This window comes from Alligator sinensis, unplaced genomic scaffold (assembly GCF_000455745.1).
Source record: "Alligator sinensis unplaced genomic scaffold, ASM45574v1 scaffold624_1, whole genome shotgun sequence".
NCBI classification, from domain to species: domain Eukaryota; kingdom Metazoa; phylum Chordata; order Crocodylia; family Alligatoridae; genus Alligator; species Alligator sinensis.
The window spans coordinates 2,871,456-2,887,341 of NW_005842021.1; the positions used below are offsets into that span (position 1 = coordinate 2,871,456).

The following is a 15,886-nucleotide window of genomic DNA, read 5'->3' on the forward strand; positions in this document are numbered from 1 at the left end:
AACACGTTCAGTAATATATATTATTTTAAAAAATATATGTGAATTAATATACTCTGCAGTAAGACTCTGAAGTAAGTGCTTAAAAATAATTAAAGAAAAAAAATGTTACGGTTTTGAGTTTTTACCTGGCACTGGCTATATAACATTCTCAGTAGAGCAAGACACTATATTACCTGTTGCAGTCTGTATCACCAGGACATTTATCCTTTCTTTTGATAATGGAATTGTAAACCGAAACCAGTCTTATTTCTTATAAAATACCTAGAAGAACATTGCCCAAGTATAAAAGTTCTAGACATGTCTATACTTTCTTTTAGAGGTAGACTCAAGATGCATTAAGAATCCAAACTGTCATCAGGCATGTATGTAAACTTCAGATTGAAATAGTAATTCCACCTATCCCTAGTTTACAAGATGAGAATTCAATGTTGTTCTTCCCCAAGCCAAGCAAAACTAATCATAAGATCACAGAAAAGTAGGGCTTCAGGGGCCATAAGGTCATTTAGTCCTACCCCCTGCTCAAGGCAGGACCCAAATTTCCAGGGATGGAGATCCTATAACTTCTCTAGGTAGTCTGTTCCAATGCTTAACCAACTAATGATGCAATTATTTTTTTGTTAAGTTTCACATCAGAGAGTCTCACCCCTTGTTAGACTCAAAGCACTCAGAAAATGCCAGTTCTTAGCTTTCATTTGTTTGTTGACTACAGAAAAATAAAGGACCAGTTCTGTAGCAAAGAAACATCACAAGAGGTCAAAAAGGACCAGAACAGAATGTTTCTGATGCTATGGATTCCTTTTTTAAATCTCGGAATCTGTCCTGTGAAACGGTACTAATGTTGCGTGGCATCCTTCAGCACTCTTAAAAGGATGGTATGGCACCTCCAGGTGCTGCAACACCTGGTTGAGAATCAGTATTTTATGTCTCCCTACCCCAGGCTGTAAATGGTTAGTAGTTTAATGCACCTAATCCATAAAATATTACAGATAATCCCACATGCATGGATTGCCTATGTACATTGGGGAGATTACTGTAAGTATATAAACATGCTAACAAAACTCTGCACACTGCCCTCTAAAGTGCTTGGGAAACCTCTAAGATTAAATGGCAATATTTAAATGCTTGTGATAGCTGAAAATATTGGAAAAGGAAAAGAACCCTGAACCCAGAACACACCAGTGTAAAAGTCTGTTAGATCAACTCCAATGTATACTGGATGTCAGATGAAACTCTTGTATAATTACCATGAGTAAACAGAAGTCAGCATTCTTACAGCCACAAACAGAAGTGCAGCTCCCCAGTCTAACTCACGCCACTTCACAGAAAGAGCCATGAGTTAGACCAATCCTCCTGACCCAACAGTTGTTAGCTGTTTGGTCCGGAGGGTGAAGGACCAAGCTTCAATTTGGAGTTGATCTAGGGAGAGAGTCTGCGTCTCTTCAGCCTCTTCCCCCAGCTCCATTCCCTGGCTCCCAGGCTCTGGTGCTCTCTCAGGATAGGAGGGGAAGAAGGCAGGGGAGAGAGGTCCATTCTGGGGTTTCCGCAACCTACACTGGAGTGGGGTGGGTAGGTGGATGGATTGGAGCCCTCCCCTCCTTTGTGTGCGTGTGGGGGAGGGGGCTCCAATGCACCTGCCCCATTCTCCAGTGCTGGCTGGACAACCCCCAGAATGAGCTCCTTCTATTTCTACTTCTTCAAGAATTATTTTCAACAATAGGTACATTTCCTATTGTAGGGAATGCTTTGGATTCACTGTTCTTCAGTCTGAATGGGTGGACCAATTAGTCCAAGGCCAGGGAAATTACTTTCAGGTATATTTCTGTTTTTTATATTTCTTGGGATGAACATGGTACAGGCCAATTAATTGCTGGGAAGGAAAATGGTCTCTGTCACCTATGTTGGTTGGTAACACCACCCCTTATTTGGCAACTGGATAAGTCTTAAGCCAGTGGGGCCAACCTTTTCAGCATGCATGTCACAAATTAAGCCTTGTACCCTCCTTGAGCACACACCGATCCACTTCTCCCATCTAATCAGATGCTCTGCTCTCTGTCTTCTGCCCTTGGCTCCCAGACTGCTTTGCTGCTCTGCTTTCTGCTCCCTGCCCTATCTACTACAGCCAGTTGTCTGCCCCCTTCCTTGATCTACCATGTACCACACAGAGAGGCTGTCTGTGCCACTTGTGACACGTGTGCTGTAGGTTGGTCACCTCCATTAGGCTAACACATACCAGTTAAACAATAAAGAAATGTACTGCAACCTGCTGCTGGTTATGAAAACTGAGGAACTGAGGTATTGTCCTTTAATAATTTCATTTTGAAATGTCTCAATTGGTGTCTAATAATTTGTATACACCTCCCAGTGATTAAATGTTTGTACCAGGCCTTGAGTCTTAAGGAGGATCTCTTCACAGATGTATATAGGATATATTTTATTCTAATTTAATTTTTTTAGTTTTACTAGAACTTGGTCAAAAATTAACCAAGTACAACAAAACTTCTGCTATGCAAGACCTCACCTACAGTACTTTGCTATTAAATTTTTACATATATTAAGTGCCATTAACTGTACCTGCAAAATACAAAGGCTTTAATTGCAGGTAATTATAATGTGTTCACTTATCTTGCGCCCTCTTCTTCAGGGGACACAATGCAACGTTGTACAATACTTCTCCGAATAACCACGGTGTAGATAACTGTTCATATTACCTGCTCTCCAGCTTTGAAATCCTGAAGTGCTACACATTCACATCGGTCATCTTCTAAATTGTAACCAGTAGTGATCTATCCAAAGAAAAAAAAGACAGATATCTTTAGCATCTTGCATTTGTTTTCTCCCCATTTTGATAAAACTACCTTTTATTAATGTGTAATTTAAACAGAAGTAACTGCACATGCACATGTTTTCCTTTACCTGACATAGCATAGACGATATTAAATGTTTATGAATTCTAAACAATAATTTCTTAGTTAGGAACATTAAAATCTCTGCATCAGAGAAATTTAAAAAAGCAAAGGAAAAGCGCTGAGGAAAGTACCCTCCATAGACCAACACTTGCTGGTCCTGAGCTAAATCCAGCAGCTTATTATAAAGTTCTTGAATGTTAAGACACTACTGCGAGGTACGCTAGAGACCTACAGTGAGTATGCTATTTTGTCTCATATCTTTCAAATATCAGTGCATTTTTTATCTCTCTCTCTCTCTCTCTCTCTCTCTCTCTCAATGAAAAAGGAGTAACTATGACTCTTTAGGGAATACCATCTTCAGAGAACTCCAATTTACTTGCAAATAATTCCCTTTATCTGAAGTTAAGTAATTAATCTTAGAAACTGAAGGGATTTTTTCTGTAAAAGCATACAGCAGAGGAGGGAAAAAGTACTCCTTATTGTCTTTGGAATAAAATCCTTTTCAAAAAGAAAAAAAAGTCACAAAACTAAATGTGCTCACTAGCAAGTAAAGTCATCCTAAAACTTTTAAACAAAAATTATGTTGTTATAATTACACACTTGAATAATCCCATACAACAAGGAACCCGTACTAATCGTAAGAGCTAAAGGGATCTGGACAGAAAAAAAGGTATGCAATAATTGGGCAATCAGGGAGCAACTTCTCTAACTTTTCTGAATTTAATTTTTACACAGTTACACTGTAGTAAAATAGTCCATTGACCAGAGGGACAAACTGCAGAGTCACACATTCTCTTAAAGGGTCTTGGTACAGTTGCACTTTGAGCTGTTCAAATGTTGATCAGTGTTAGTGTTAGCTCCAATTTGGAGCAGTCACACTGTAAGGCAGTGGTTTCCAACCTTTTTCACTTGTGGACCCCTAAAACATTTCAAATAGAGGTAAGGACCCCTTTGAATTGTAAGTATGGGTATTAACATACTTTTGACTGATCATAGTCGTCTTTCATGGACCCTTTAAGGCAGTCTGTAAACCCCCACGGGTCTGCAAACCACAGGTTGAAAACTACTGCCTCAGGCTAAAAACCTTCTCCGACTGTCCCCCCACTTGCACAGCTGTGACTTGCCATTAGAGGGCTGGGCAAGTAGGGCCCTGAGGAGGAGTGTGAGTTGTCACTACAGGACAGGCAAGCCAGGACAGGCTTCTGTCCCTGCTCTAGGTGGGTGGGTGTGAGATGGGGGGCTGAGGGGAGGGGAAGAGGGGCATGAAACTGGGAGGCGGAGAGTTAATGGGACAGGGGTGGATAAATGAACTGGGAAGTAAAAAGGAAATGGACATAGGGGAAGGGTAGGGAAATGAAGGATAAGATAAAAACATATACAGTATTAACCTCATAAATCCGGATCTCAAAAACTGAATTCTCAAAAATCCAGCACTTTTTAAGCTTTCCTCTCTGCTCCCTGGAAGCTTGCACATGGCGGCTGCCACTGCCATCCACCACCCCACTCCGTGTGCAGCCACTGCTCTGGGACTGGCCACTGCTACTCCCCCTCTCCCCCCCCGGCTGCTGCTCCATTTTCAAAAAAATGGAATTTTCAAATTTCTGGCAGGTGCTCAGTCCTGAGCATGCTGGATTTATGAGGTTATACTGTATATTAAAAAAGAATTTAAAAAGAAATAAGGAAGTTAATTTAAAAAGGTCTCATGTTTTAACAAAGTGGGATCTGACATTTTAGTGTGGGAAAGTGCTGGTTATGCTTCTCAGGGTGGCTGAGAGGTGGAAGCAGTGATGGAAGGTGCTTTTAGGGGAGCTACTGTGTAGCAAGAAACTCTCTTGTCTTCCCCCGCCCCAAAATGTGAAGCTTCTTCATATGGCCAAAGCCCCTCTTTTAGTATTTGCCCTCTTTTGGGGATGTTCTCTCTTTTCTACCTTTTCTTCCTTCCTCTCTCTCTTTCTTTTATTATTATTATTTTTACATAAGGTGTACTTGTAGTGAAAATAGAGCTTGTAGATGCTTTCACAGATGTACTTTAAGTTTAAAAGTCAATTGTACCATGTAACAATGTTAGCAAGAGCAGGAATCTCTGTATGAAGCAGGTCCCTGAAAGAATCATGGTTGATTGTGTAACACAGTAGCTAGTCTGGATAAGCATGTTAATGAGCGGCAATTAACACCTACAAAATCAGAGACCAAGGAGAGGAAAGAATCAATAAAGAGCCAGGTATTCCCGGAAACTTCATCATTAAAAGGTATGGAAGCCCCTGTTTGCACTAATCAACGCTGGAAACAGACCCTTGGGGCTGAAATATCCCCTGATCAACCACTTCCAGAGCTCTATTCATCATGGCAGTGAATCTATCAAAATTCATCAACGGACTCCTGAGACTGCACGTACCTGCAGACGTGACCCCTGGGGCTGACAGCTGCCATCCAGCAGGTACCAAGAGGGACGTCCCTCAAGGTCAACAGCCCCTGGATTGGGTAAGCCTGAGAATTGGGGAGTCACTAAAGTCTGCCAGAGAGGTATAAAAGGCAGCGAAGAATGACCCCCAAGGGCGCCCTCTTGACCCAACCAGCACCCTGCCTGTCCAGCCGGAAGGAGCAGCTGGCGACCCCCTTGTGAAGCAACATTGCACTGAAAGAAGCCTCGACTGGCCATCGACGGTAGATTCCAGTGCTTGGGGATAGGTCTAGCTTGATACCAGTGCTTAGTGTTCAGAGCTAGCGTGTGTGCATGTGTGCGCGCGTGTGGGTGGATCAGCACCACAGTCTATGGTCTGACTTTTGCATCCGTCCAATAAACTATAAACTAAATTTTATAGTGAGTTGGTGCATTGTAGCCAACAACTGCTCCTGCCTTGGGAAGGAAGCCCCAGCTCATTGGGAACCAATCCAGTCCCCTGCCCCCCAAATCCCACTCCTGGACCCATCCATGCCCTGTAACTTGGTTAGCTGGCATGTGCTCTGCTGCATCTCTAGGGTGGGAAGGTACATCCCAGGGAGCAGGAGGGGGAGTTGGCTTGGTGCCAGAACTGCCCCCTGGCCAGTAGAGTTCAGGGGTGGAAAGTTTGTCCACACAAAACAGGAGGTAGGGAAAGGGACATTGCGTCCTGGGATGCAGGAAGACTACAACTTGGGTGGGAGTGGCCACACGTTAATAGAACACAAGTTGGGCAACACGGATCAAAGATAAACCTGCCAAGGATTGGCATAACTTTAGGGAACCAAAAACGTGCTTAAAACTAGTTCCAGATGTTGTGTGGACAATCCAGGGGTTAAAAGCTCCCAGTGGCTCCCAAAATGAATGTGTAACAAGGCTCTCACACAGAGCACTGCAAGAACTTTGTTTTCTGCTACAGAGATTAGGTCTGAACAGGGGTACTATATCATGACTGTCATCTGCCATCTTGGATTTGCTTTGTCTGAGGACAGAACCCTTTGGGCTACTTTGAAAGCTTAGGTGGTGGCTTTACTTTGCTCACATATTCAAATATGCATCTGTAAGCCAAAACTATTCTTTCAAAGTTACCACAAGAAATTCTTCTCAGACAGAAGAAATCCAGAATGGCAGCCATGAGCTAGAGCAATAGGAGTTCACTTTACACTTATAAAATGGCACTGGATATGAATGCCACTGTTTAAGACCTAAGTCAATCTGTGATCTTTGAAGACCCACAGGGCCCATTATGATCATCCAGTCTGAATTCCTGCTTAACACAGACTGCAGCACTTTACCCAGAGATTCTACTATACCACCCTGGATTGGTATTAAAGTTAAGAAAGAAATAAAGCCTCCAAGTTCTAAATGACCCCACACTTTACCCACTCCCCTGTAACCTGTTTCTCTGGTTGTTTATCCCAATTTCAGTGACCGCACTTAAAAAAAAAAAAGTCTTCCAACCACAGAAATGAATTTTTGGTAACTTCTTAAGTGCTTGAGATGTTTTACGATTTCTTTAGTTACTGCACAGGCACAAGAAATGTTTTTGAACTCCGAAAAAACCCTTAGGGCACATGCACACATGCAGGCACGTGCACTTACAGCAGCTCATATAGGAGCAACACAAATTTGAGCAGGGAATTTTTGCCTCAGCTCACATGCCAGGACATACACTTTGGTGTGGGGCAAGTTGTATCACTTGGGGCAAAATAACCCTGCCCAGCTCCTCCTGGATTTTCAGCCAGGGGGAGCTAGAGCCTGGGGCCAGCACCTGCACTGGTCCCACCAGTATAAAAAAAAAAAAAAAAAAAAAAAGCTGCCTTGGCAAGCAGCTCAGGGCTACTCGCTCTCAGGATCTTCTGGGGCCTGGCCAATTGGTATCTAGGAACACTACCCCTTGTGCCAGCTGGACTGCAGAGGCAGCATCCCAAATTCACTCTTTAAAATACCCCAAAATCCATGTTCTTCCACAATTAGAACAAAAACCCACTATATACATAACTGGGGTAGCAGAAGCACCATACAGACTCTCTGGCCAGAAATCAGAGTGTCCCTCTGGAAGACGGGCATAGTCCAGGACCATGCCCTACCCCACTTTTTCCCCCCCGGGGTATTTTTGGACACCTGAACTTCAGGTATCAAATTTTGAGCACGCGCTGCAAATATGCAGCACATGGAACACTTTTTCCTTCACATCATGCCTCCTACGCCATCTCAAACTGGCTTGGGATGCTGCAAGAGGCACATGGGCAGTGGCGTACTGACGGAGGGGGGTGGTGTGGTGGCCAGAGAAGCCAAGGTGCCTCCCGCATTTTGTGCGTGGCCCAGCCACCCACCCAACGTGTTGTGGGCTTCTTTTGCTGTTCTGGCCGGAAATTCCAGGAGCCGCCCCTCCCCCCCGCATCTGGTGTGCTGCACTGCTAACTGACCCACAGAAGAGCCGTGGGGTGGGAGCTGACGTCCTGCACAAGCTGATTTGCCTTGGGACCTGCACTCTGCTCGGATCGTCCTGGGAGGAGGGGGACACGCAAATGCAGCATTGGCCCCCAGGCACTGCACACCCATGGGATGCCACTGCATGTGTGCACTCGTCTGGATGTGCCCTCATAGTCAGTCTCCTATAAGACTACTGCAAGGGAAAAATTTGAAACATTAGAGGGAATACCTGGATTCTGGCAGAAGGAGTCTGTCTTGGGGGAAGCTGTAATGTGTTTCCCCAAACTGCCAATCTTTAAAAATAGTTTTTCCAAATAGAATGCCCAGCAAAGTCCAATATAGTGCTAGACTAATTTACATGAAGGAAAGAAAAGACAAAACAAGAACTAAGCTGCTTCCTTCTCCAGAAGATAGATGATAAGTTGGCTCTTTTATGTTTTACTGCTGAAGCAAGTCAGTTAGTGAATTTTAAGTTTTGTGCAGAACACCCAAGTAGTGACCAAGTAACCAAGTTGCTTGGTTAGTGATACCGATGGTCTCATTCCAACAGGCAAAACTAAGCTTATTCATTTAAAGCTCTGGCAGTACCAGTAATCAACCTCTGACTGTCAAAATACAATCCCACTAAAGAATAACAATGAGAAATGCATGAAGACAACCATTTTGACATAGTTCTTAGATGCAGGCTGATCTAATTAGTAGTGTCAGAAGCACGAAAAAGCTGGATGGACCTAACTCCAAAAAAATACCCCGAAAAAGCATTTCATTATCAAGCTGGTAGAAAAGAGAACTGTGGGATAGAGCAAGAATAGGGATATTATAGCTGATTGACTGAAGTGGCATTTCAGTACCGTCTTTGGAACAGACAATGGAGGATGAAAATCCATCTTTTTCCTTACTTTCACACAAGTGAGTCAAATATTCACTTAATGCTTTTTTATCAGGATGGACCATAATCAGAGCAAAGAGGTTAAGATCTACTCATGTCTATTATAAAAATACAAAATAGAGGTGTAAGAGTAAGCTTTGCGAATATATTTTTTCCTTCTGCTGGTTATTTAAGCAGTCTACATTTTTAATGAAAAGAAAGTTAACAATGGACAGCTTTTTTTTTTTTTTTTTTTTGTCAATGGTTAACAAAATTCAGCCCCTCTATACCACTTTTGAACTAGATCCTGTGGGAAACAGTAAAAAAGTGAAAATGACTGTGTATGCATACTACCTTCGTTGTCTACGTTTTAATGTATTCTCTCTCTCCCCTCTCTCTAGGGTAAATTTCTTAAAAGACAAAAATATTGCTGAGACACCTTCCACTCTCTGACAGCTTTAGGTTCCACAGGATGGCTTCACAGAAGGCAGCCTAGAAGTTTACTGCAATAAGATACAATGCAGTAAGCCTCCCCCCCACCCAGGTTTAAAAGTGGGATAGATGTTTCACCTGCCCAGATTCTCAAATGGCTGGTTGACAGAGGCAAGGAAGTTTGTGGGAGACACCTTTTACTTGACCAACTGTCTAGCTGGAAAGGACAGACATGTTTTCAGGTATCATTGTACCCTTTCTTGCATTCTTCCTGGACCATCATGGCTACAACATTAGCTTATGTTGCAGTAATATTAAGGTAACAGAGATATGCAAACCAGTACTATAACCTGCTTACCTAGGTTCTACTTATGCCAATACACTGTCCTGTCACCCAGATCTACACTTTCTTACCACGACTTTATTACGTGAATAGAGAAGACCAAGTCACATTTACTGCTGTTTACATCAAGTTATTCAACCCACTAATAATGCAAAATCAAGTATACATTCTTTAGCAGACAGAAGCTTTATGATCAACTAACTGCTGGTAGACTATCCTTTTGTGGACTTCCATTTTCCTCAATTCATGCATTAACCAACCATTTCACGAAGCTGAGACATGATCCTCTATAAGCTGGTAAAAATTCATGAGACACAAATATGTCAGTAGGTCTGACTTTCTATATACACATCACCTTTTAAATGTTTAATATGCCCTAAAGTCGTATTTTAGCTTTTTTTCTTTGATGTGCTAACAGATAAACCGATTTTGTTGAAGTATGCTCTGCTCTTGTCATTGCTACCTCCATAACAAGGCTCTCTGGGCATGGTTAGAGAGCAGGTAGCACTGCTAAGCTTCAAATTTCTATCCTCCTTCCCTGGTGGTACCCAGGGCAGAGTGGCTTTGAGAGACAACCCTCCATCAATCTGTTTTTGTATTCTCAATATAAAATGCATCTAGTCTTGTGGATACCATGGGCAGAATTACCAGAAACAAAATTTTGTATCCATGAAAATGAGAAATACTCAAATTTGACAGGAAAGAAGTCGTCTCCCATAAGTGATAATTCTCTCAAAGCTATTTACTTGTTAAAGTTACTTAAGAAAAAGTAACTATACCTTGTTTACAATTAGATCTAAAAGCCACTTGATCATGAGGAAGTGAAACTGCTATATCAAGAACTTTAAATTATTAGATTTCTTTAGAATGTCAGATGAGAAGATGGAAGCCCAATTTTAAAGAACCATAATGAAAAGCATCATTAAAATACACTACTGAAATTCCTTAGTATATTAAAGTTATATTATTTCCTAATCACACCAAAAAAATCCTTACCAGACCATTGGTATGATTACACATGTCCCATAAAGGAATCAGAGCCAGGGTAACTCGAGAACCATCTTCAGTTGGTATCTGATTTTGTCGTGTCATAACAGAGGAAACCGCCCATCTGCAAAGAACACAAACTTCAAGATGTCATTATTTAAACCTGGCCAGCTGAAAAGATGCAATCCAGTCTAAAACAATGGTTAGAACAGGGGTGGGCAAAATGCGGCCCGCCAGGCCATTCTATCTGGCCCGCGGGGCCCCTAAAAGATTTAGAAAATTCATATTAATCTGCCCTGAGCTGCCTGTCATGCAGCCCTCGATGGCTTACTGAAACTCAGTAAGCGGCCCTGTGCCCAAAATAATTGCCCGCTCCTGGTTTAGAATGATGAACATGAGAAGTTTCCTCCTCGTGAAAAAGCAGCATTCAGATCTCCACTTAAACATTTTTTACGCTGTGCATTTCCTATATAACACAAAAATATCAGAATTTTCTACGTAGTACTTTAGTCAACTAACTGCACCATAAAAACAGTCTGAGGAACTAGAAAACTGAAGGTAAATTACTTCTGTACACTTTATTACTCGTATTTTGATCAACCTGGCACTTAAATTGGCCTCTCCCCACTGGAAGAGGCATACTGTGGACACAACATCCCAAAGTAGTGACTAAAACACAAAAGGAATACAAGGTCTCTGGGAGAGTTCGTGAATCTTTATTATTCATGGTATATTACCATTTAATTCAAGTCAAGTACCTTGAACCTCACCTCAACCCCACAATATCTGACACCTCCAAGAGATACTCAGACTTCACATGTACAGCACAAGTTCTCCAGATCTCATACCAACTATAACTGTACATACTGTACTACCTTTTGGGAAATATGTGCACAAAGCCATTGGTAAAAATGTTCCTACACTGTGGATGAATACACTTTATTTAAAAACTATCCAAACTGCACATGAGGCTCTTATGTTCCATTTGCTTAAATTAACTATTTTTCCCCACAACAGATTTCTTTGCAACTATTAAAACATGCACACTTATTCACTGTGCCTTTTGGCATTTCTCAAAAAAAGTATAGCAATATGATATACATAGATATTTTAAATGGTAACAGTAGGGTTCCCCCACATATACCCAACAAAGCATCTCAGTTTTCAGGACCTCAAGATTCACTTAAAAAATTGCAAACCAACCTGTAGTCATCATAAGTGAAAGAATCCTTTAAAGGCAGTTTGCTGGCATTAGGATGGGTCTGGAAAATAGAAGTTAAAAAAAAAAAAAAGAAAAAAAGAAGAAGTGAAAAGAGAAAAAAAAAAAATCAGAAATCAGTCTGCAGAATTTCATTATTTAGCTGCCTAACAGATCCTAACAAGAGCCAAATGAAGCAGGAGGCGTCCAGCCGCGCTACAGAGGGATCATCATGCTATTATGCTCTCATACATCACTGTCAACTTAATTTGTTGTGCCCAGCAGCCGCCATAAATCTGTTTCTTCATATTTCAAGACTGGAACCCACAGACACCACACAAAAATAAAAATTTAAGGTAGACTGACTCCGAGAAGGTAGAAAAATCAACCACAGAAAACCTAAGACAAAAATACATTAGGTTTCACCAAATTTTACAATTCCTCTTAAATCTGTATTTCGCATATGTAGGATGAATTTCTAAATCTGCCTTCCCTCACATAAAAGGTTTATTTGCAGAGATTATACTACACTTCAGAAATCTCAACTACTAATTTTTTTTGGTGACTTGCACATATTAGTTGCTTGCTGCATTGAACTCATTGTACAAGTGAAGAAAGATTGTACAATTTCTTTCAGAAACATCCAAAATACAGTAGATTTAATCTAGCATAAACATTCTAGAAATCTGGCTCTCAAGAGACTTCAAAACTTTGTTCCAATTAACAAATGGAAAACTATAACAGCATAATTTTAATCTTCAATTTCAATTAAGTGTGATGGGCAGATTGCAGTAAGTGATCAAATGAACAAATGGTTATTTCTAAAGATACAAATGAATTTTTGCTTGGCTGTATCTTTGCAACAGTGTTAATGCATGAAGCTCCATGTAGTATGCAGTTTTTACTCTTGATGCATTAGCATCACAAGTGCATGGTAATTTATCATCTCTCACTGTAATGTACTTTCTGGCACTGTGTGCAGGACAGTAGGGGATGAGGTAAAAGTGGCTCAAACCGTAAATCAATTAGAAAACAAAAGCTTATGCTCAGTGCGCAATTTTAGGCAAATTATATATTACAAAAGACTGCCAATTGGGTGTTAGGTCCCAGGTGTCTGCTCGCCCCAATCCCTATAGTTAACCCTTCGGATGGACTCTCTCTGAAATGGGTAATACTTTTAAGGGAAAAAAGTTAAAATTAAAAAAAAATCCTATTGTTAAATTCCACATTTGAGTGGGATTTTTGTGGACATTGAACAATGTGGATATTGCGTTGCAGATTCCAACTTAACTGGATATTTTACAAAAAATGACTTTTTCCTGAGAAAAGCACTAACACAATATTTAATCACAAGCAGCATACTTCAGGAGACACGTTATATCCAGTCAGCCAATACCAGAGTTAGCATATTGTAACAATTGAAATGATATATGTTTGTTTACAATTCTACAGCGCCCAAATTATATTATCCTTTATGGCAACTTAATTTCCATTTTGATTACTAAGAGAGAGTCTTAAAAAAATTAAAATTGGTATAATGAACTAAGCATCCAAGAAAGCTGTTATTCACAAGTGGATTAAAGATATTAACCAAGTAAAAGTTTCATTTTAAAAGTATTGCCTTAGAAAAGTCATGTCTTGTTCTATTACTAACTATTAATTATCAAAGTCCTAAAACTTATTCTGTGCCTGGAGAGATTAAAGAAAAATGTCTATGAACGGAGAAACTCCTCAAAACTTCTGATTAATTATTTTCCCTTTATATTCAATCCATATATATTTAAGCTATCTAGAAACAAGTCCTCCCTTCTCAACTGCTCACAAAATTGTGTTTCCTGGTTGCACAAAGAATTTTGCTTTTGCAAAGCACATACTTTTTCAACAACTGTCATATTGATGTTAGCTTCAGTTTTGTGTTTCAGATTCACTGGGCAAGATACTGTAAGTGTAGCACTGATGCCACCTACTGGTACTGAAGCAGAGTAGTCACCAATGCTACAAACGCAATTATTAGATTTTTTCCATGTGAACTTGAGTGGAAGTCACATCACAGCCATGCAAGGCAAGCATCCTTCCAAACTTTCCTTCTTCAAATCACAATGCCTTACTTCTGAATGAAAATGAAGCTTTTTTACATTACAATGATTGTCAAAGGGACTAAAGTCCTCATCTTTAAGGATTTAAGAATTAACTTAAGTAGATGCTACTGTAAAATCAATAGAAAGCATTTGTCCTCCTTGTATATGTTTCCCTTGCTTTATGTGGGTTCTGTACATGTGAATTCGCTCTTATGCGATGACCCTTTTTATACTAAAAATTCATTATATGCAAGGTAAATTCACTTTTATGTGATCGGGGTGGTGGAAGCCCGCAGTCAGCCCACTCCCACGGGAGTGACACGCACCAAAATATAGTCTCCTGTGTGGGTCTGTGCTCCTCACTCGTTGTCTGTGACACGTGTTTCTGTAGTTGTCATCCCCATTACGATAGTGCCCTGTGCCTGTGTGTACTGTCTGCTGTTGATGAGTACCAAAATTGTCTTGTAAAAGTGGTAGAAATGGTCTGGGGGTCAGTAGGTGAGGTCTTGGAACGTATCCCTATTTGTTAGAGTGTAAAGTGGGTTCCCTTTATGCAAATTCAAGTTAGTCACCATTTTCCAGGAACACATGTATAGCATAAAGCAAGGGAAACCTGTATACCCAATTCTTATGAGAGACTTCTATTCCCACCAAAACAAGTGCCAGATAGGGGGTCTGACTCGATGATCTATTGAGGTCTCTTCCAACCCTAACATCTAACAACATCTATGAATAGCATGAATAACAGTATTAAAACAGCAGAGTTTTCAATTGTCAGAAGATACTAAGACGTTAAAATGCTTAACAGAAAGTTAGATTGTTCAAATTTTTTTAAGTGAAAAAATGTGCCCTCAGACATTAATTGAACACACTAAAGTACATGCAATTTATGTACATTTATTACACAGAAAGCAACTATGCCAGTGTGCCTGAATGAGAACCTAGAATGAGCAACTATACTGACAACAAGAGAGTACTTCAACTTTACCCCAAGTGAAAATTAGTATTAAATTTTGCTGGAGTAGTTTGCCTGACAGAATTTTGACAACAATGAACTGCACTGAAGCCACTGACTCATTTCACACAGGCAGCTGAACCACCATAAAGCAGCAGCAACTTCCAGTAACTATAAAAAGGAGTTCTCATTTCAACATGTGATGTATATGTGAAGGCTCTATATTCCATTAAACTCCCAATGTTCCTCCTCATTTGTTGAGATTATAGACCACTGTTTCTTAATATAGTTCAACTTATTTTATACAGGCAAAGGGCAAGATGATATTGTCTCATAGTAAAATATGCAAGACTGAATAAAATTATAAATACACAGTTACCATATTTATAACACTTTCCACAACACAATATCCCAGTAACTATTTTAAAGTAGTTAAAATATACTTAGTCAGCATATCTGGTCATATTAAATTTCTGCCCTAAACTATTTTAGAATATAATTTAAAACCAACTCTATAGATCACAAGACAAAAAAAGAACAATATTCTGATTAAAAAATTGATTTAGCATGCAGCTTCTCTTTATAGTCCCTTGGTAAAAATGAAATCTCCCTAACAAACACTTAATAAAACCTGTCAATATATCTAGAAAGAAAAATGACACAAATGCATTAAGTATTAAATACCCTTGGAAAAAGTCACATATTCCATGAATTTTTGATGTACTATCTTGACATTAATGTAAAACCTTGATATTTATAATTGACAGATATTTAATAAAGTATAGAAGATGGCTGCTGCATAGCATGCAAATTCTTCAGGTTGATCAGAAAAAAACCCAACACAGACATGTATTTAAACTAAACAAACACTTAATAAGTAACAAAATCAGATCCAGCTACTGCAGGCTCATGCAGCCAGACCTTTATGCATCAACTATAAAATGAGGCATTTGGCATTACACAAACCCTAATTCAAACTAATCAAGCCTGTGAAACAGCTTTGAATAGCTTTAAAAAGTTGGCTTTGTTTTAATTTAAAATGGGAACATGAAGATGTGAATATTCTTCATTTAAATAAAGGCCCTGACATTCTACTGAAAGAAAGAATCATCAGAAGAAATAAGCAATATTTAACTAAAAGTTATTTACCCTTTTGTGAAAAATACTGTCAGAGTTGGCAATTGGGGTGACAGCCACAGCAAAAAGGGGTGGTGTATAGTCATCCACTGGGTGCTAAATTCAC

At 40.0% G+C, this 15,886-nt stretch overlaps 1 protein-coding gene across 1 annotated transcript in view; it reads right to left on the reverse strand.

The window, feature by feature from the left end:
• SETD3 (SET domain containing 3) overlaps positions 1 to 11,755 on the reverse strand; it is a 19,018-nt gene extending 7,263 nt beyond the window's left edge. The window contains exons 1-3 of the mRNA XM_025202336.1: positions 11,616 to 11,755; positions 10,422 to 10,536; positions 2,709 to 2,783 (exon numbers count right to left, since the gene is read on the reverse strand). Of these exons, the coding sequence (XP_025058121.1) occupies positions 2,709 to 2,783; positions 10,422 to 10,517 (171 nt within the window). The 5' untranslated portion in view covers positions 10,518 to 10,536; positions 11,616 to 11,755. The remainder of the gene's footprint in view (positions 1 to 2,708; positions 2,784 to 10,421; positions 10,537 to 11,615) is intronic.
• Between the last annotated feature and the right edge of the window lie 4,131 nt (positions 11,756 to 15,886).